Source organism: Ammospiza nelsoni, chromosome 8 (genome assembly GCF_027579445.1).
Source record: "Ammospiza nelsoni isolate bAmmNel1 chromosome 8, bAmmNel1.pri, whole genome shotgun sequence".
In the NCBI taxonomy this organism is placed as follows: domain Eukaryota; kingdom Metazoa; phylum Chordata; class Aves; order Passeriformes; family Passerellidae; genus Ammospiza; species Ammospiza nelsoni.
The window spans coordinates 29,230,838-29,252,617 of NC_080640.1; the positions used below are offsets into that span (position 1 = coordinate 29,230,838).

The 21,780-nt window shown below is 40.8% G+C and overlaps 1 protein-coding gene across 1 annotated transcript; it reads right to left on the reverse strand.

Annotated features, from left to right (window-relative positions):
- Positions 1-5,145: 5,145 nt before the first annotated feature.
- On the reverse strand, positions 5,146-21,545 carry TMEM26 (transmembrane protein 26). The gene is made up of 6 exons (XM_059477180.1): positions 21,257-21,545; positions 18,120-18,198; positions 12,872-12,985; positions 12,116-12,336; positions 11,071-11,147; positions 5,146-8,831 (listed from the first exon to the last, which is right to left on the reverse strand). The coding sequence occupies exons 1-6, from the start codon at positions 21,445-21,447 to the stop codon at positions 8,416-8,418; spliced, it is 1,098 nt and encodes a 365-aa protein (XP_059333163.1). The 5' UTR covers positions 21,448-21,545; the 3' UTR covers positions 5,146-8,415.
- Between the last annotated feature and the right edge of the window lie 235 nt (positions 21,546-21,780).

A 21,780-nucleotide genomic window follows, 5' to 3' on the forward strand; every position in this document is an offset into this window, starting at 1 on the left:
GATGTGTAGTCAGTTCCTGTTGTGTTCCCTTACAAGCCACATGTTTTTCCATTTTCACCGCTTTAAAGAGAACCTTTGCTGCAGAGCTGGCTAAAAGGACAACTTGCTCTAAAAGTCCTGAGTCCTAAAAGGATGACAGGTAGACACAAAAACATTTGGTGCAAATGAAAATGTCATCAGCTGGAGAGTTTTTTTAAAGGAGGTATTAAATTAAGAGGCTTCATGTATGGTATTCCATCTATCTTTAAAACATAAGCCTTAAAGTTTTTCTGGAGGAAAGAATAGAAATCTTCCCTTCTATGCCTTTCTTAATTTCAGAAGGGCACGTTTACTGTACCAGCTAACAAACTGCAGGGAAGTACTGTAACTTCTGAACTGTGATATTGGTAGCTATGTTACATGATATTTTCTGGAGAATTGCTCTGTGGCTTTAAGGACCTCAGTAGACTTCCAAGAGGTGAAAATAAAAACTTTTCCTGGTCTAGTTTTATGATGTTGACTGTCTCTAGGCCAGTCTACCTCTTGTGTTTTATGCCCTCTTTCTGCAGTGGAAAAAGTGATGTAGCTGGTCCTTTTTAGTAAGGAAATGGGTTTGAAATCATCTGATGAGTGTGCTGTTGAGGTAACACATTCAGGAGAAAACAAAGAGCTTTTTTAAACCTCTTAATTGTCCAATCGTGAATCCTTTCCAGAGTCCTAGAAAACTGTATCCAAATGTAGTCTTAATTTCAAGTGGCTAAATGTTGACTACTGTGATTCATAAGCTGCAGGCAGAGTGTGAAGGTTGAGTGTCTTCTCTGGAAGTAGCCCAGCCTCTTAGTGTCCTCCTTCAAAATGGTGTGTGTAGGGCAAGCTCTCTAGGCAGCCCCTCTCATTTACCAGCTTTTGCTTGGTGCAGTGCTAGAGATGGGATTTCTGTCTGCACGTTTATCCTTTTACCTCAGTGTTTGTTGCCCTGTGATAGACAACTGCCATTGAATTTTCCAGCCTTCACAAGCTTTGCCTAAGCTTATCTTTTGATGTAGGGTCTCTCTTTATTCAATTCTTCTCATATTTCAAAGGCATTGTCCCCCTTCAAATATCTCTTTTGAACTTACATGTTATTGTGGGTTATACTTACTGCTTCTTCTAATTATAATCTACCTGTGAGGTTTTGGGGTATGTCTTTGTTACTACAGTGAAGCTCACAGCCTTCTGATATAGGAATTAGTGTTTCTTTATAATGTAACTTTAGAGTCAGCAATATTATATGAGTGAAAATACATCTGATCCCGTGGAAAATAACTCCCATACCTTTAGTCATGTAAGCTTTCAGTTCTTAGCATTGTTCATTTGGAAAAACGGAATCCAAATCTAAACATCTCTTGGGTGTGTTTATTTGTCACAAATACCCACTTGTAACTTCACAGTGTATGTGTATGCATTCTAGGAAAAGTCAGTGAGGGCTTCAAAGTATCCTTAGGCCTCTCCATAAGTGGCTGCTTCTCCCATCTTAAGCTGTCCCCATGGTAATTTTGACTTCTTTCCCAACCATGTGTTTTGACAGGTTCGAGCTACAATCATTGCCCCATCTTCAGGTGTGGTGAGCTTTTATTTGTCTCCCTATGTAGCCATGGCATCTGTCCCTGTCCGAGCTCTTGCAGGGAACTGCCTGCCTCTGTAGGGTCCAGGTTTCTCCTCAGCATTTGTTCTATTACCTAGAAAAGGGTAATATCTTGAAGATGTGTAGGGGAAAAATTAAAAGTGCAAAATATAAGGTGATGGAATTATGATAAATATTTTATGTATATTCTCTGTGTATTTCATAAAGATTTTTTGGATCAGTTATTTTCAAACCTTTAGAAGAACCCTATTGTGCTCCTATTGCAGTATTCTGTATTTTAGAGTGGGTTTTTATGCTTGTTCTCTGTGTCAGCAGTCCCTACAAGGTTATTGAGTATTGTGCTTGAAGGGAATACATTCATTGTAATCAGGCTACTGCAGTGTATTGCTATTCTCTGAAAGCAATATTAGTATGAATTGATGGTGGTATAAGGGAGATTACTCTCTAGCCCCATTAGTTTAAACTTGGAGGAAGATAATCAAAACGAAATGCAGTAGTGAAATCTAGGTTTCATTATGCATGATTTCAAATAAAATTCTGCAAAATTGTTAGTTGATTTGTTTTATTGTTTGTGGATTGCTCTAAACTGGCATCTATTATTGTCAGTTAAGAATTCCCAAGCTATCCTTTACAACCATGCTATATTTTAAACTCATTTTATTGTTCTCACCTTCTCCTTTTCACTGTTCCCTAGCTTACACACTGTACTGCAACACTGAAAAGGTGCAAAAATTTACATAACAGAGTGGTAAGTGTATTTGTCCTTCTAGAACATACTCTATTGCAGCACAAGTACCTTGTAGTGTAGAAATTGCCATAGTAACTACTCATTTCTTATTGATTAGATGGATAAAAATTCTCATAATATACAAGCAGAGTAACTTGCTGGCATATGGCTTCAGGCTACCCCTGTGGCAAATCTTAGTTATGCATTCTCTCATTTTTCTGCATGTAAAAGTTTTTTTTTTTAAATGAATTAGTATTCCTTGGATTAGACCACAAATAATTCTTTCTTTTCTGCCACAATGGAGCTTAAATTTTAAGTTAGACTTGATATGCAGCTCCTAAGGCAGAATGTTAACTTGCATTGGTTTGTTACTGGATTACGACAACTAGATTTCACCTCAATGTGAAATCTGGATGGAGAAAGGAGACGAAAAAACCACCTCCCAGAGTGACAGAGAACTCTAACTGCTTCAGAGCTGATCTCTAAAGAATGAAATACAGTATTTTAGTTTGGCAGTTGTGATAAGTCTTTTTGGGAAGTGCTTTTTGAATGTTCTAATTGGTTGCCTGAGAAAATGAGCCCCGTTTTTTGTTTCTGTAGTAATACTACAGCCATAGCAGTGCTCTTGAGCTGTGGCACTGTGAATGTTTACTGAAGTTATGGTGTCTGACAGCTGTCTCGGTCCATGTGCTGCGCTTGCTGAGCATCCCATTGTCTCCTGCAATCCCAAAAGATGCTCCAACAAGGCTTCTACCAAGTTTGTTGTGAAAGACAAGCTTTTTGTGAATTCTATCAGGGGAATGAAATTGTGAAGCACTTAGGCAGGATGTCAGATAAAATTAAGCCAAGCACATTCTTCAAATGTGAAGCATCAGTTTATCCAGAATAATATAAAATGAAAGAACAGCAACACTCAACCAGCTTTTTACACTGTAAATCTATTCTAATGTTCTTCTGGAGTCTTCTGTGAGGCCTAGGTATTAGTTGTGATTATACTTGTTCTGTCTGATTTATTTTAGGATAATATTAGTTAGATGTATGGGAGACTGAATATTTTAGAGCAATTTTTAATTCAGCTCTTCCAAGCTGCTATTACAGATGCTACTCATGCAGACCTGTTTTACTTGGCTTGGAGGCCTTTCTCATCTCCCAAAATTAAAAATGCTGAGTGAGGTCATCACTTTTATATTGTACCACTTTTCAACTCTGTTATCTTTACCTACAGCCTGACAGTCTCATTTCAAACTTTGTGTGACCTTACAGTTTGAAAGAGATAATCCATAGGGCTACAGGAAATGATGCTGCTCTTCCAATAAGTTAGTCCTTCACAGAGACACTGCTCAGGAAAAGATTCTTCTCCCTGTAGTAGGCTAAAAACAAATGGAGGAAATGCTTTGACAGCTGAAGATAGCTTTCATCTTTAAAAGGAAGAAATAGGCTTGGCTATTCTTAATCTTTGACCTGAATTCCTGTGTGCTTTTTAAAAGACTTCCAGAGGCAGCAGTGGGAGGTGCAGTGTTTAGAATGTTTTGTCTGTGCTGTGATCTGGAAGGCAGGCCCAGAAAACAGGCAGAAATGTGGATGAGCAAAGAGCAGTATGTAGAGGGTGAGGTAAGGATTTAGGTTGATAAATGAAGGGGTTTTTTTACAGTTGCATTGCTTTCACTCCCATGCCTTTTGCCCAGTCTGAAGGGAAAAGACACAAACCAGTGGAGACAAAATTAGGAAAAAAATTGCACAGAAGATTTCAGTGATACCTTCAAGAGAGACTTGGGATCACTGGAATTCCTGTCATAGCACCTTATTGGGGATATTGGAGTGGAGCTGGCTGTTGAGAACTCTTCCTGTGCTGGCTCTGAAGGGCCAGGAAATGTTTTCAGAGCACAGCTCATGTATGGTTATCTCAGTCATTAATATCTGTTCCATTAGGGGTCTGTACTGCTGTATTCCCCTGCTGGTGCAGTGACCAATCCTGGGAAAACCTCTCTGCTTCTTTTGCCTCTGTGAGTCACTTTTGTTGCCTTACCACTACAAACTAGGAATGATCTGGTTTTTTCCTCTTGAAAGGAAGGAGAGAGACTTCCTTGCTCATATAACAGTGTGAAAAAAAAAGTGAAAAATTGAATCCAAAAACAGAGGGGCCAGGACCTCTCCAGCCTCCTGATTTCAAAGCTTGCCTATTTTCTATTGACACAGCAACAGTGAAACAGCGTTGTGCAGTTTTAACACCTTCTGCTGGTGTGATGTTCTAATGCTCACCTAAAAAACTTTATTTTTGAGGGGAAACTAATGCTTGGGTAAATTTCATTCAACTGGGGAAATCTACATGGAAAGAATATATTCCAGGGAATTTTTTTTTTAATCAGTGTTTTATTCAGAGTATGGTATGCTTATCATTTAAGTTTCAAGATACTCGTAATGCTTAGGTATTTTCTGTTTTGGAGGCATCTGCAGAGTGTTCTTACTGGCAGTTTCACAGATTGTTACAGAAATAAAAGCTGTATATTGGGCATTGCCAGGTGTGTGTGAGGGTATCTTAATGCATGTATGTATTTGTGTGTGTGTTTAAAATGCCTCCTGTGTGCAGATATTGAACACATCCTCTTGGGGACTGCAGTGTGACTTGCGTACTTGGAGGCAAAGGTTCGGAATAAAGAACCTACCCAGAACAGAGCGAAATTAGCTGCAGTTGCTTGTGGGTTTTCAAGGCAACGGCAGCAGTCAGAATCTGGCCTAAGTAATTAACTTACGAAGCATGGAAAGGAAAAGCAGCATGTGGAAGATATAATTAATAGGAACATATAACAGTCAGCTCTCACATAATAAATTGGCAGCTATGCCTGAGGTAACTGCCTTTTATTTGCAAAATGCTGTTGGAATTTTTTTAAAGTAATTGCACATTTTCTTCCATTTCCACATGGTCACAGAGAACATAGTACAGTACAAATACCAACAGGAATGCAATAAAATCATCGCTGTTGTTTGTTGTTTTTCCTGCTTAGGGCTATGATCTTATTTAAGCCAATGTCCAAACGAAAGGAGGAATACATTTTAGCCCAGGAAAAGACAAGTGGTAAAACATTTTAGTGAGGTTTAATATGGAATAATTTAGAAGGACAAGGCAGGAACAACCAGAATAAATAACAGTAAATGGTCAGATATCTGTTTGCAGAACAGATTTATTAATGTGGTCTCCTGGCTTGAGTAAATAACGGTTAAGAAAAATGTTCTGAAGTTCTTCCATTTTGGAGGCTTGAATTTTCCCCATCTGAAGGTTTACTGCAGCTTTTCCTGCGGAGCAAGCATGACATTTTTGGGTACACCACAGCTTCTGGCAGATCTTCAGGTGAATCCAGTCTACCCCCTTGCCTTGTGCAGAGCCCTGGAAGGCAATGGGGTGGCACCAGGGCTCCCCACAGCCAGCTGCTGCTTCAGCTGCCTCCAGCAGCCTGCTGCAAACACAGAGCTGCAGTCCTGCTCACAACATTTGAAACAGGAAACTGAGGAGGGCTTGCAACTGGGGTTGGCTGCTCTGCCCAAAACATACAAGTTACTAGACTTTTTAATTGCCATTTCCAGGCTTCTCAGTGGAGTAGAGGGAGCTGCATGTCACTCCTGCTGCTACCTGGTGTATGTGATTCCTTTCTGTACCCAAGTGGGAATTTATAATACTGCTTTGTTAGCCTGGATTTTCTTTTGGTTTTAAACAATCTGATTGCCATCACTGCAATAGTGGGGACGAAAAAAGGGAAGCCCAAATCTACTTTATTGTAAACGCTAAGAAGATCTGCCCTATATTGTCTGTGAGTGAACGAGGATGGGATTTTGTAAACACCTAACACTGGAGTGAGTTCTTAGCACCATAAAGGTGATTAGAAGCTTTACTGCTGTTTAAAATTGAACAGCCCGAAGACCAGGAAATAGAGTTTGCTGTGAAATATTCCTGCTGTAACCAGTCTCTGTACTGCCGACCCCAGGGGATCTTGCATTTGCTGCAGGCTGAGTCTAGTAGGCAGTTTGTTGCTGAAGGAAGATTTGAAATAGCAAGTTTTAAAAAAGTACATCCTTGCAATTTTTGTGCTGATGAATTTAGAATAATGTTCTAGCAAGCTCAGTACACTCCAAATTAATTAGCAGTGATCCTTTTAACAGGATAATTACTATATCAGCAAGTGGTAAACTCAAAATGAATATGAGTAGTTCCGGCTTGCATCCACAAGGAAGAGCTGTCTTATGGTTCTACCAAGTGATTCTAAATTCATCCCAGTGTGAAAGGTTTTAGACAGCACAGATCATCATCAGAGCTGTCACATTTTTTACCTCTAGACTTGAATTAAAATCCAAAATGAAGCTGCATTCCATTTTCCATATGTCTACCTCACAACACCATGGCAAGTAGGGATTGGCTTTTTAAAACTGCTGCTGGAAAAAGGCTGAAAATAAGCAGAGGAGGAGGTGTTGCACAATATTACTACTATATAAAGGGTAGACAGGGCTATGAAGCACGTGATACTTCCTTATGGCTGTGCATTTTCTTCCTTCATAATGGAAGGGTCTTATCCTGCACAGAACAGTAACAACTCACAAGTATAAATGCACGTTCACATCTTTGGTGTTTGGGCTTTTCAAAGAATAAATGTATCATTGTTTATCAGGCTGTGGATAAATAAGTGTATGACTGCTGCAATGATGGCAGAAACACTTCCATTCATTCCTGAAACCAGACCCTGGTTTTCAGATAGCTAAGGCTTTAGAAAACAAGGCTTAATTTGGTGCTTTAATAGTGAAATTACCTTAATTAGGTCACTTTATATGCTTTTCTGCTCTCTTTCAGAATGGATGCAGGAATCTGTAAAAGCACCTGCCATTTTCTCTGAAAACAGAATTTTTAGGCAGACTTTCAAAAACCACTTATCTTACTTTCAGCTTCTCTAAGCTAAGTCGAGCAAATGATCTTACACTGATCTCAAGTGTGCTCTTGGGAGAAATTAGGGCCCGTGTTGTTCACTCCAAATGTGAAAGTAGTAAAGTATTAATTATTAGCCATTTCTTAAAAATGGATCTTGACACTCATCAGACCAGACAATCTCTCAGGTTATTTCATGGGACCTTGTGGTGCTTTATGAAACATGAAGTGCATGCCTAAATCCTTTGCCTTAGACTGCCTTCAGCAGCAGTGCTATCTTCTTTCTAGAGAGTGTCTGTGTCTGGGTCAGGCTACTAATAAAAATCATACAAAATTGAGACATTTAAAAAACTGTCTCAACTGTAAAATCAAAAAGAAAAAAGTATTTACAAATACTTTGGTGAGGTTTTCTCCATGTGTGTTGTGTGTATGTTCTAACTGGTAGAAATAGAAAGGCAAGCAACTCTGTAGAAAATGCCTGTAGCAAATGCAGCTGGCTTGCAGTGATTAGGGGGCTGATTTTTCTTTTTGTTAAGGTTTAGGTTATTCAGACCAGGCAGGTCACAAGAGTCTTTTGTATGTAGTTTCATGGTGTTGCGTAGTTCTTAACTGAATCCAGCCAAAGATGAGGTAACATCTGAAGGTTTCCTTAAATTTCTGGAATGAACAATGTTCTCATGTCACAGTAACAGCACTAACATGCCTGCACAGTTGTTGCTGCTGAAGTTCCTTCTGTATATGGCAAATATATTGTTCATCACACTGTAGTCATAGCCCTACTATTTCAGTAGAGCTCAATGCTTTTGTGCTTCCTATAAAGGACAGGCTTGTCCTTCCACTTGAATTTGTGCAAGCGCATAGGTCAGCACAATGCCACCAACGGTAATAACCATTCTTGTTAGTGCTCCCAACCTTTCTTGATACTACAAACTATGGCTACAAAATCCCTGTGAATAATATAATATGGAACTAGTCAAAACGCACCATACAAATGGATTTTAAAAAGGTCCCATTGCTAACAATTTGCTTGAGAAAAGTTCCCCTACAGTTTAGAAGAAATGAATGTTCTCTTGATGGAAAAGATGACTTAGGCACTCAAGATGTATTTGATCACAGAAACTGACACAGCCCTTCTGAAGAAGCTGTGGGAAATGCAACCTCTTCCAAGTCAGTAATTGCTCAGTGATCTTCTGAGGGAGCTTGGGATTCCTCTTTTGGAGGAACAGCAACAAACTCTTTCATTTCATTCTCTTGGCGACCAGTAGCATGAGCATGAGCTTCATAAGGCTCACATGGGCAGCAACAGACTTCTCCTTTCCTGCTCTTCTGCAGAACGGTGCTACGGAAGTCTAAGGTTATCACTGCCAGGCGGTACAACTGCAGAGTGACAACTAAGATATTCTTAGCTGTAAAAAACACCAGCATCTGATTGAATATTCTGAAGTGGCCCATGAGAATTGAACGCACAATGAAGAAGGGGCCATCCTGTATGAAAAGACTGACACCAATGTTCCACAGTTCCGCACTGTACCTGCACAGCAGCAGGCTGGGGATCCGCCTGGCCGACGCGCTTGGTTTGCAGCCAATATGCTGTACTGCAAGGAAAACAGTCATGTTAAAACAATTTTGTGAAGTGGAGCCAGGGTTGGCCTAAAGGGCACTCACAATACAGAGTACTCTGGATTATAAATACATTCACCTGTAAACTGTGCAACATATAGCATATCCAGTTTCTGGGATGTTTTTCAGCAAAACACGCTGAACTCACCTGAGGCACTTATGTGGTCTGACAAACAGGATTAAAAACCACTTCCCCTTTTGTATGCCTCAAACCTCCCAGTATTTATACCCTTCTATGACAAAAAGCAGAAAGAGACCACCTAATGATTCTTTACAACTTCCCCAGACCTTTTATTTGGTAAATCAACAGGCCAGACCCATATGCATCCTTAAGAAAAAAACTGTGCTGAAAAGGAACAGCCAGTGCTGTAGCAGTTCACTTTCTTCCATGCTAAGACACTGCTTTTAAAATATTCACTAGATAACCATTGCCTTTCTCACGTGTCATAGTAAGAAAAAGGTCTGTCAGTGCCAGGCAATATTAAGCACTTTGTGGTTTCTGTCTGCCATGTAAGACTTGAGGCACAGATACTTGTTTTTAGCCTTGTGGGTATCAATATCACACAACTGCTGGAACTTGCATACATGGGTTCCCCTTGGCTGTAAAGGTGATGGTGGGCTCAAATGCCCTCTATGGTGTAGTGTCCAGAGAAGGAGCATCAGAAGGGTTTGTGTGGGGAAATTTGGCTGTGTCTCACAGAAATACATGAAGCTTAATTAACCTGTCTCTTGGACAGGGAGATTTCATTGGTTTAAAAAAACATCGCTACTTGTGATGCGGTAACAACTGCCAAAAATTGCAGCTTGCCAAAAGAATTCTATTGTTTGAGTCAATGCTGGGGTGGGGGGAGAAAGAGATGAGACTCAAATGGAAAATGAGTTGTAAAATATAGAAATTTGCTGAATCCATTAGGCAAAGCTTCAGCAGCAGCTAATTTTTTAATGTGCTTCTGTGCCATTGCTGTTTAATAGTCCTAACTGCACTGCTGTAGTCTAATAATAAATGCCTAAAAATTTCTTTTACGTCATGTTTGTATGAATAAACATTCTGATGCTTGAACAAAAAGTACTATCTGTGCAACTGTATAGAACTACCTAAAATGAACTGTACCCATAGTAATTTCAGGGAAATAGGTGTTCAGTAATTTAATTTTAACTGGTAGATGTAATTAAATAAATGGAAAAGCAACGGCTAGATGAAAAAAATGAACAGATTGTTTAAGTGCTATCTGAATTTTTTTGTGTGGTGGTGATGTATGTAGGATGCTTTTTATTTGGTTGGTTGAGGTTTTTTAAACCTGACTGCTGTGCATCTTTAATAGAATATATTTTAGCAGTAGCAGGAATTTTAGCTATGATAAAGCTGAAATGTGATTGCATCTGATTTTTTAGGAGGTGAGCTGCTGAGCTGAAAGGCTGAAATATTTTCATAACTTCCCTGTTGGAAACAAAGCCTAGCAGCATCCATGAAGAAAAGACTAATGAACAAAATAATATTTAAGGAATTTTTAATTTATTATTCTAGTCAGCGTGTTAGCCTAGAAATCTATTTTGTATAGATGGTACTGAGGATAATGCATTTTTGGACTGCTATGGTTGTTGCAAACTTGTTGTGATTGGAGGCCAAAATGGTTGGAACAGATGATGCTCCATACAGCTTTCATTGTTCTTTTTGGACAGGGAGAAGCCCTTTCTGCCCAGGAGCAAACACAGCCCTGAGCTGGCTGAATAGCTGGCCCTTTTGGATTAGGATAACATCATACAGTCCCAACATCATATGGTCCTTTAGGTCTCCAGTGAATAGGTAATTTCTCCTGTGCTTTTGGCTGCGCTGTTCTGTGGTTCACAAGTGCCTGCCTCTCTGTAGGGTCTAGGACCTAACCAAATTTGAGGCATAATAGACCAGCTCTAACGTGAGAGCTCACATAGTGAAGTTTAAGGCAGTAATAGGCAACTGGAGCAACACAATAGTGCAATCATTTTTTCCTTTTCCTGAAAGTAGACAGCTCAATGAGAGAGATCAGAGGTTAGCCAGAAACAAGTATTTCCTCAAAAGAAACCACAATGAGCTTTCTTCAAAAGCTGCTGAGTATGAATTCCTCTCCATCAGAAGTCCTTAGTACAGCCTGTATGTAGTGTGTGCACAACCACAAGATGTACCAGCAAAAACTTAAGGGCATTTTTCTCTTTTCTTGTTTGTGTGCAAGTACTAACCTGCAAGATCAAGTGGAAACTGTAACATACTCCAGGTCCATACAGCAAGAATTGCATTTATGAGAGCGTAATTCTTCCTGTGGGAGGGGAAAAAGTGGTAACAATGAAGATGCAGTTTCCTTATGAGATCACAAAAAAGTTTCCTGTAGTGTTTGTAATAATTTAAAGGGTAGCTGAGTGAAACAGTGATTGGTTTATTTATATGTGCTTTTACAATGCAACACTAAGGAAAACAGAAGCACCTTTTTGTATGGAGTTTTTGCTGTTAAGGCTTACATGTTCCAGCTGTGTAATTACACTAAATATCTGAAGCTAATGTTATAATAATAAGCATATGACAATAGACTCTGTGGCTCAGAGGGGATATCTTTACCCTTGTAGTGATTACACATTCTTTGCAAGCCTGAAGCTTCTCTGCCAAGTGGGAAGGACTGTTTTCCTGCTCTAAAAGCCTTGCTATGATACTTACAAAAAATAAAATAGTATTTGTTAGAGAAGATGAACATCTTCTGTGACTCTTTCCTTATGATGGATGTTCACAGCTCATCTCTCAGCAGTGTGAGGGGGAGGTGAGCTTACTTTCTCGGGGAGAGATCAGTGTTGAAAATTCACACCAGACTCTGCCATTCCCTTTCTTCTTATCTTTGAACACTTTGTCACTCTACCATGAGATAACCAAAGAAGCAACTTGGATAATGAGTCACTTAAGCCAGCTCTAGTTGCTTCCCTGCCCATCTGAAACAATTCATTAACCTGAAGGAGGCTTACTGTGTATCCAGTGTTTCAGCTCCTGTAGCTGTAAGAACTCCTGGCAGTCAGGCTGCTTGCTTGGCTCCCTGAACCCTTTCATTGTGATGATGTGACATGCTTCTCTGCTGGCAACACATGAGTAATCCCCAACAAAGCTCACAGGACTTTCACGGGGGAAAGGCAAGAGCAGGCACACAGAGCCCTTGAATGCAGCCTTCTGCTTTCTATGGGAAATGCAATTTTATCAGTCTGAACACTGCACATTACACAAATATCATCAGCAAAAAATCCTTACCGAACATCCTCAATGTCCAAGGTCTCACTAGCAAATTCAAGTATATCTGCTGCTGTTCCCACAAACATGAGAAGCAGCTGAGACAATTGATCCCGGGTGATTTCAACTCCAATGGGGAGAAGCCATCTCCCAACTACTAGCAGCAGTAGAAAAGTCTGGTGGAGAGCCAGTGTCCATACAGTCTCACAGATTGTGGAGAGCTGATTGACAAAGACTTTAGCCTGTTTAAAAGACAACAATAATGTACTGTAACTTCAGGAGACTGATGTTAGAGATACTGTCAGAGACTGTATTTGTCTTAGAGCCTGCTTTTGTTCTCTTTCACATTGTATGAGAACAAATAATTTCCATCTGGCAGGCCTGGTTTTAAAAGGCACTTTAATACAAACTTTGGATAATGAATATCAAATCTTTCTCTGTGTACTACTCCTCCTGTTCTCATTTTTCAATTGAGCATTGTGCTTTGCAGACTTGTTACCCAGGCACTTTCTAAATTCAGTTACTGAGATTCACAAGAGAATGGTAGGGTCACCTCTTCTTTACACAGAGACTGGTCTTAGCAACAGTAGCATGCTGTATTTTCACAATGTGGTTTTCTAAACTACAAATATATATAATATACATGTCCTGGGTTGTTTGCCTTTTTTTTTTTTTTTTTTTTTTTTGGTTTTTTGTTTTGTTATTTTGTTTTACTCACAAGGTGCTTATCTCTAATTGTCATAAGATCTCTACCAGAAACCAGAAAAGGTGCCCTACCGTCTGAATGATGTGGTGATCTGTTCCCTCACTTCCATGACTGCTCTCTCTGGATTGATTGAAGTCTTGATTGCTGACATTGACCTGAACAGCCCCAGGCTCATTGCCACAGTACTGTTGTGAACAAAAACATGACACACGTGTAAACATCCCACCCAGGAGCAGATGTGCTCTATGGCTGTGTCCTGTTTTGCTGAACTGCAGAGGGTATCTGATGTTTGCAAAGGTCCTCGCTCTTAATGTAATTCCCCTCTTCTTCAGAAGGGAGGAATTCCTCTCATGAGGACAGGAGGAATGTGTTGGTAGGTTCCTAAGAAAGTACAGGGTTGTACTCCAGAAGAGCATGCAAATTCAAAGGCCAATGGAGTGGCCTTCAACAAAAATTTGTTCTCAAAATATCTGCTTCTGTTTTCTACTATCCAGGAAAAGTTCTCTGAAAATGTCACTTTTATTTATTTGTATGACTTCCCTCAAGGCTGAAAATTAGGTAGGATATATGAGTTGTATCTTCCACCTCTCCTGCCCCTGCTGTGCCTTATTTTGTATGGAAATTCATAGGGTGAGAGGTGAAATAAAGGAGTATTTAAGAGAACTAGACCTGTATTTTTTGCCTATCCCTTTGAAATAGAATAAAGGATATTTTTACTTCCTACAAGTACACAGTGATCTGGGAAATTGAGTGTTGCCAAAACATATTGTTACTCCAACTACAGTACAACAGTGGTGTCTGCAGCACTGTCCTGCCTTTCTACCTTCACACCCAAGGTTGGCCCAGGAGCAGCTGGGGGGCACGGCTCCAAGATCTGTCTTCATAACAATCCATAACATCTCTCTCCATTGCAATAAAAAGAGGATAATTAGAAAATCAAACCATGCTGTTACTATTTACAACCTGTCCTATTTTCGCCAGAGAATTGCAGATGATTTGCATTTCCCCACTGGGCCCCCACCATTTTTTTGCATGGGGATTGATTTTCTGCAACAATTGGAATGTGTTCGAGAGCATACTGAGTAGTTGTGTTCAGCATAAAGCCTGCCAATATCAGAGCAATGTTTTTCAGGAAATTTCAGATTCTACTTTGATACTTTTCTTGGTCTCTGATGTTGTTCAGTATCTGGGTAAATGCTGCCTCTTGTCTGACCTTATGGTAGATAAATTTCCTGTGCCTGGAAAAAACTGGAAAAAATGTCAGTGCTTGTTGCTTTTAGAGTTGGCGCTAAAGAGTCTTAAGCTGAATGCTTGTTTTATTTGAACAGTGGGTGTGAGAGTCTTGAAAGATTGACACACAGATGTGGGGAAGATGATGTTTCCATTTAGTCTCAAGTTCTGGGCATGGAAACAGTGAGATGGAGGGGCTGGTACTCTCTGCCTGGCTACAGCCTTGTAGGGCTAATTTCCCTGGGTTTGCCCTTCAACTAAAGGAGAGAGAGGGAACGGCTTGTTCAGAGGATGCTTTGGAAATGTAACTTAATTGGTGCTCTGAAGAGGCATCTGTATCTGCTGCCTACAGAAAAACCCTAAAGTCTAAGGAGACCCACCCCAAGGTCAAAGTCAGGCTGAGTTACTTCCACTGGCTGTGTGACACAGCTGAGGAGACCACAACCTGAAAATACTGCACAAGTGTCCTAACCACCCTAGAATACTAAGAAGTGAAGATCAACAAGTAGCCTGGGTAGGGAAAAGGGATGACTAACCTGTGCAGGAGGAGGAAGGCCGACTCTGACAGCCTTTGGTTTGTCATTAAGTCTGCATTTAAGCTCACCTCTCTGGCCCCTTGCCTGGTCTGGCATGGTAATAGGAAAGCAGCCACGAACCTGCACAGAACTTCACATCCAAGGCTGAGGAGCTGCAGGACTCAGCAGCTTGACTGCTAGAAGGAGGCAGAAGAAACCATGCCTTGGCTTGCAGGGGAGCTCTTTTAATGTTGTTCTAGTGCACAAAGTTGCAGGAAATACCTCTAAAAAATTAATTCACATTATTGGTGTCTTTGGTAGGTGTCTTTCCTTCTATGTCATTTTTGTGAGTACTTTCAGCTGAGAGGTGTGTTACTATTTCAGAACAAGGCTCAGTGATCTTGGACTGATTGGCAAGCTCAGGCCAGTCCACAGCTCTTCTCAATTGCTTCCAGACAAGAAATGGAAATCTGCATCTGCAAAGCCAGTCTCCTGTTTTTGTTTTTTTTTTTAAAGCAGGTTTCTGTTTTTTCATTTAAGTATGTTCATATCTTGTTTGGGTTTGTGCTTCTCTGAATATTTAATAAGTGGTGATTGTGAAATGATCTTTGAAAATCTGGAGAAGAGCCTTTTTTTACATCATGTATATGCATGTAAATAGGACTGCTGGTGCTAGGCATATTTACTTATTGATTTATGGATGTGCAGTGACTAAATGGGAATGTGACAATAAGAAAGTGAATACTGTTTTACTGTTTCATGGGCATTTGATAAACATGATTTGCCTTTTTATTTTAGACCCCAGTAAGTCCTAAATGTTGACTGTGCACCAAGCTAAATAAAAATGGGTTTGTTTTCAGGTTTTTTCTGCGCAAAGATAAAAGGAAGAGGCTATACACATTTTGTATCAACTCTGACTTGGCTTACTTTCTTTTGTTTCTTGTGAGATGAAGCTTACCGATTCATAAGCCATCTAATCAAAACGGAAATGCTGTTGCATGACATGGTGATGGCCTGCAGAGAAACTCACTGCCAGTGCATGGGGGACACCTGAAACACCAAACTAATTCAGCCAATTTCTGCTTGCACCTCATTCACAATCTATTGTTTTCAAATATAACTGAGGTTAGCTAAAACTTTTCATAATGGGGCCAGCACTGGGGTGTAAAATTGCAACTTGAATATTAGGGTGGAGTACCCTCAACCTATTAATGTGCATGGAGGCTGTCAGTCTGAGGACATTTTGGAAGAGTCCAGCCCTTCCCTGGAGCAGGCCCTCTGCCAAGCAACAGGTACCTGGCTTGCTGTCTGTGCTTTGCTGCAAACAGTGTGGCTGTCACTATGGAAACACATGTGATATCAGAAATTCAAAGCACCCCTGACTGCTTCATTTTGCTCATACAGGAAAGCTGAAATGTAAAACATGAAACAAAGATTATCTAAGTTGTTTTCCAAATTGAGGAATATAATGGGTACGGCAAGGAAGGAGTGGTGAAAGATGTAAGATCACTTTGAGGAGCTCATTATGGTATAGTTTTAGCTGGTAAGAGAATCCCACCTCAGAATGAGGCTGAGGGAATGGACAGTGATATTCACTATATCCCCAGAGTGTTCAAGTTAAGGTGGTTAAAAATAATTACAAGGTTTACCCAGTGTCTGTCTTATTCCTGACTGGAAGCCTGCATCAGCTAGAGCCCTGGTAGTTGGGTAAGCCCTACAAAAGGTGCTCAGTTACTGCTTTCTGTGGCAGTGGCACACCAGGCATCAGCAAAGGTAACAGAGCCCTGAAATCCTGAAAGAATGTTTGGGTTTTTTAATGGATTAAATGGTTTCAATTTGCTTGACAGCAGACAGCAATTTTTTCACTCTGTACAGTTCAATTGACTTTATAATCTCTTCCAAACATATATTTCACCCCCAAATACATTACCAGAAAGCAGTAGTTTCTATGCAGTCAGTATTTCACCTCTGATATATGAATGGCATTATATGTCCAGTTCTGCAGTACGCAGAGGCAGAATTGCCTCTGTCTTCAGGAAGAGAGATGCCTATTAGCACCTGCATTAAATAATAGCACTGACATGAGCAGCTGATGCTTCCTGGTAAGGATTCAACACAAGATCAAAGTTCTACTGCCTTAAAGACCACACACTGTTTTCATAGTGTATATATTAAAAGTGTGGATCTAGTGACCGTATAATTACCCATTCTGTTTGCATTTAAATAATGAAATCCCAGGAATACATCAGTTTGGAGAGTAGTGCTAGTCTGAGTGCTGTGTTTGAGATTAATTGTTAGGAAAGCTACTCCCCTTCTGGAGGTATTGTTTTTGAATCTGTTAGATTGTGTGTTTCCAGAACTCTCTATCCTATCTCTCCAGGTATAAACTAAGCTGTTAACTTGATATACTCCCTCTTTAATTCACCATAGCAGTATATCAATAAGAACAAAGTATGCCATGTTCTAACATCATTTTGGGAAATAAACTGCTGCCTTTGACTACAGAATTAGCCTGTTTCTTGGACCAGATTTAACTATGACAAATGTTCTCAATATCCACATTACCTGTCTGTGACTGTTTAAGGAGATTTGGGAAAACAAGAAGACAATAAATTCCTGCTGTTGTATTTAGAAAATGCCTGAGGCATTTTTAGTGTAAACACAATTTTGAATATTTGATTATGCTTCTGTGGAGTCTAACAATGTTTCAAAGGAGAAAATGAGGCACTAGGTCTGCTTAGTCTAATTTATGTATTTTCTTCTGTTACTTTTTGTTCTTGTTCCAATCAGAACCTTTACTGCTATGGATGTAGGGCACTGCATATGTGCAAATACAGGCACAGACAAAACTTCCTTTTCACTGCATGGAAGTGCTATAGGGACTTGAAACAAGCCTGCATGAGCTTGACTCAGTGAGACCTGTTGGGTGAAGTGGCTCTGTTCTGGCCCTAACTGACCCCAGAACACTTGCCCTTAAAAATTTTACCATATGCTTTAGTCCTGAATTGGAATCCAGCTCCTCTCTCTCCTAGATGATTATGCAACACAAAGAAAGGAAGGATATAAACATTTTCAGATGTATTTCCAGCTGTGGTAACACTCTGTGTGCTCTCCTATGTTGTAGCAAACATGAGACAATGTGAGTTTAAGACCCCTTTCACTGATACCTGTCTCAATTTTGACTTGCTTGAAGTTGTGGCATTTGCTTTTAAAGACTGTCAAACTCACTTTATTTTGCAAAGACCTCTAAAGCAATGGCATTCTTTTACCCTACTGAGCAAGATTCATGCTGGTAACCTGGGGGTGAAAGGCTGTGTTTTTCAAACCTGTAGTCCTCAGTTCCTCAGATAAATACAGATACATGGTCTCATTTTTAGCTAGGAAAGAGTCTCATTATCTGATAATTAGGAAGTGCACAATAGTCATAATATAGCTGTAGCTAGACTGGGACACCCACCAATATGAAAGAGAGAACTGGAACAAGACTTTGCAGACTTCTGACTGCATGCCTGAAGCCAACCCATCAAATAATGCATCAATTTCAAACTATTCCATCTTGTCTCATATTAAATACCTGAGTCCCATGATGAATTTCTAGTAGCCATAGTGATGGTACTATGCAAATCAGATATAAAAATATTGCTGGTGAAAACCTGTGAAGGAAAAGAAAAGATATCTTGGTATTATGATACATCATAAATACTTTCCAATGCAGATAATGTTTGGATATATTGTATTTTGTGCCTCTGCCATATGGGATATTAAGAAATAGGGTAACTGCAAATAAGAATTGCTATTCTTGCTGGTTTGCTTGCGCTGTGGGAGTATTATAAACAGGTTTTATCTGTACATCCATCTAAGGTCATATATGGAAATTTATTAAAAATTTCTTTTTTAAGAGCTGACCAGAGGCACTTTGCTGTTGGTATTTCTATCACAGCATTTTCTGTATTTAAAAAGCCTGTAGCTAACATGCTCTTTCTGATTTCATGAAGAGTGAATTAATACATTGAGTCACTTCACTGAGTGATGCTGAGATAAAGGTTACTCACAATCCTGTGCATTGACACAGGAAAGGTAGAAATAGCATCAGTTTGCCTAAAACAAGCACTGCTTCAGTAGATCTTTTAGATGCAAGCTGTGCATTTAAAATGGGTTCATAAAAATGGATCTTGGCCTTGTTTCCCCACTTGTGCTAACAGTGGTAGAATTTTCTAGTTCTTTTCTCCCTGCCAGTGTTCTATATAACTGTGATGGGTTGGTGCTGGCTGAATGCCAGTGCACCCACGAAAATCATTTATTCAACCAAAATCAGCACAATAACTGATGTTGATGAAGCTTTGTTATCTTCAGCTTCTTTAGCTGGGTTTATTCAGAAGTAACAGAGAGATTTCGTAACTCCTACAAGTAGTGATTCTTGTGAGAGTGAGTTGCTGCTGTTTTCTTATTAAACACGTGACATTTGATTGAGGTGGGGGTTTTTTTGGTAATTTTGTACTTCTGGAGTAGGAATGAGGTGCAATGCCACAAATTTTGTATCTAGCTCTGCATGCTACAGTATAGACTGGGCATTGCTGCAATGCCCTGGGACTAGGGGTGGGTCCACCTTGGGACATTTGCTTGGTTCCTTCTACTCTGCCTCTGGCACATTCTGCAATGAATTTAAACTGCTTATAAGTAAGCAACTGCAGCAATATTTTGGCCAAATATCATTGCATTTACTGTTTGTCCCTATGTTGAACGTATCTTTATTTTAGTAATCATGACTTTTCCAGTGAAGATTAAGTACTGAGGAAAAACAAAATATCCTGGTGCTTAGGGAAATTACTGGGTTGCTAAACTGCTCTGAAATGTTTCAAACTATTCCCTCTAAGATAGTTTGGTTTTAATTGTGTTTTTTAGTTTTTCAGGATTGAGGGGGTGTTGGTTTTTTTGGCAGTGGGTTTTGTTGCTGTTGTTAGCTTTTTTTTTTTTCTCCTAAAAAAAAAAAAAAGGGGGGCTAGTGATTGTGTGGGTTTTTAGCCTGGTTATTTTGGGAGAGAACACACCTCTCATTTGAATGGAAGAACTAACATTTTACAGTATTTCCTGTAGGACTTCAGCACACAAAAAATCCATCCAGCTGGCAGGTTAGCAATACTGAGCTAATGATATCACATCAGGCCAAGAGACTTCAGGGGCTTTAACCCTGCCTTTCTTTCAGAAGGAGCAATCTAGAGGAAATATTACATGGCCAGGCTCACAAGAAGACTTTTTTTCCACATGTGCCATTAAATGTTTTAGGCTGGTGTAATAAGTAACAGTCCTCTGTCAATAATGAACAGAGAATATCAGGGTGTTGGAGGCAGGAGTCCTGCTGCATAGCCTGCCCCTTGCCTGGATTGGTGATTTTCTGTGGAGTTGTTTCTACAAACACTGATGATGTTTGTTCTGTGACTGTTTTCCACTGGAGCAGAAAATTATCCTGATGCAAATAGATGCTGGCCATTTGTCTACAGTACTCATCTATATATGTACTTTTATTTTGCTGCTTAAAGTGTTGCACCACATCCATTTTCAAAATTTTCTTCTAGATAAATTTAGTCCAGTCTTCTATGTATGCATCTAACATGGATCTGCTTTTGGTATCTATTTTTGTTTGGATTTTTTAAAAGCTCCATTAGCAAGTCTTCCTTCATGAAGATTCTGCTGCCTCCTCTCCCAAAATAACTGGTACTGTTCAATCTGCCTGTCTCATAACTGCATTTAGGGCTCTGCTGTTGCTCAATTTTCCAGTGTCCCAGACTTTATCACTGCTTTTATTACATTCAAATTTAGAGCATGGAACTCTTGTGTGAATTGTCACACAACACTTCTTCTGTTATAATGACTTTCACAGGTTGCAATGGGCAGGATTTTAAGAACATGGAAATACTCCAGGGCTCTCTAGTACTCTATTTTTCTGAAGGCCTGCCTGCAGTTTGAGTTTTTAACAATAAAAGGTCCTAGTGAAATCTTGACAATTAGTTATGTGACCGCCTCCTTTTCACAGAGCATTTTGTTTTGGCTGCCTGAGCACTGATGAGCTGTAGATGACAGCAGTAATTCTTTAGATGCATGTAAAACCCCATGTGCTTGGCCAAGCTCTGCTATGACTAACTTTTTTGTTCATTTCTCGGGCAGCCTTTCACGCATGAAAGTTCCTCTCAAATCCAAGTAGTTAAGCCACTCTTGCTGTATCAAAACAGTTGCAACTCATCTTTTATTTTTTTACGAAGTTTAGGTTCATGCCGTAGCGTGGCGTTAGCGCTGTTGCACGGCGGAGAGCAGGGGCATACAGTCCTAGGGCAGGATGAGCAATGCAGGGCACGGCAGGATGGGTGTACATGCAGGGCATGTGCAGGGGCCCTCCTCACCCTGTGCCCCTGCAGGGCTCAGGAGGTGCCCGGTGCCCCCAGCCCGCTGCAGCCCCACAGCATCCGCCGCTTTGACTGCAGCAAGAGACACACACAGCCGCACGGAGTGCCTCCCGCGTAGTCTGCTGTACCACTGCCCCTCCTGAAAGCCCTCTGCCTGGCAGCAGATTAGCCAAACTCTACCAGCCCTCCATCCCTGCCTCCCGCGATCCCCGGGCGCCTGGGCCAGGGCAGCCCCTGCTCTCGGGGGGCAGCTTCCTATCTGCAGCAAGGAACATGCAAAGAAGCGAGCGGGGCTCCGGCGGAATATGCTCACCATTTGTAGCCTCTGCCTTGCTTAAACTTGAGGGTGAGCCCTGTCTCCAGGCACAGGAGAAGATTGAGCAGCGCCAGCAGCCAGTACTTGGGTTCCTTCTTCACGGCGGTCACTCTCCAGACCCCGATGAGCGAGTGCAGCACGAAGAGCAGGCGGGTGACCAGGGCATTGAGCAGCACCATCAGCTCCATGCCGCCCGCCGCCCTGCCCCGCGCCGCGCTCAGGAGCCCTGGCGAGTTACCTTGGCAGGCAGCGGGGAGCCTGCGCCTCGCCGGCACACAGACCGCTTCTCCTCCTCCATCTCCACAAAGGGGCCCATTATAACAAAAAAGAAACAGCATCGCCCCTCCCCCAGACTTCCTGAAAACTTTTTGAAGGGGAAAAAAAAAAAAAAAAACAAAAAAAACACGCTTCCATGCTGCAGTGGTTTGCAGGCTCGGAACAGCCCTGGCCGGCGCAAGGCAGGGGTGGGGAGCGTTGTTTCTGTCTCCTCTATCATCGCTCAAGGACCGAGCACGGCGAGG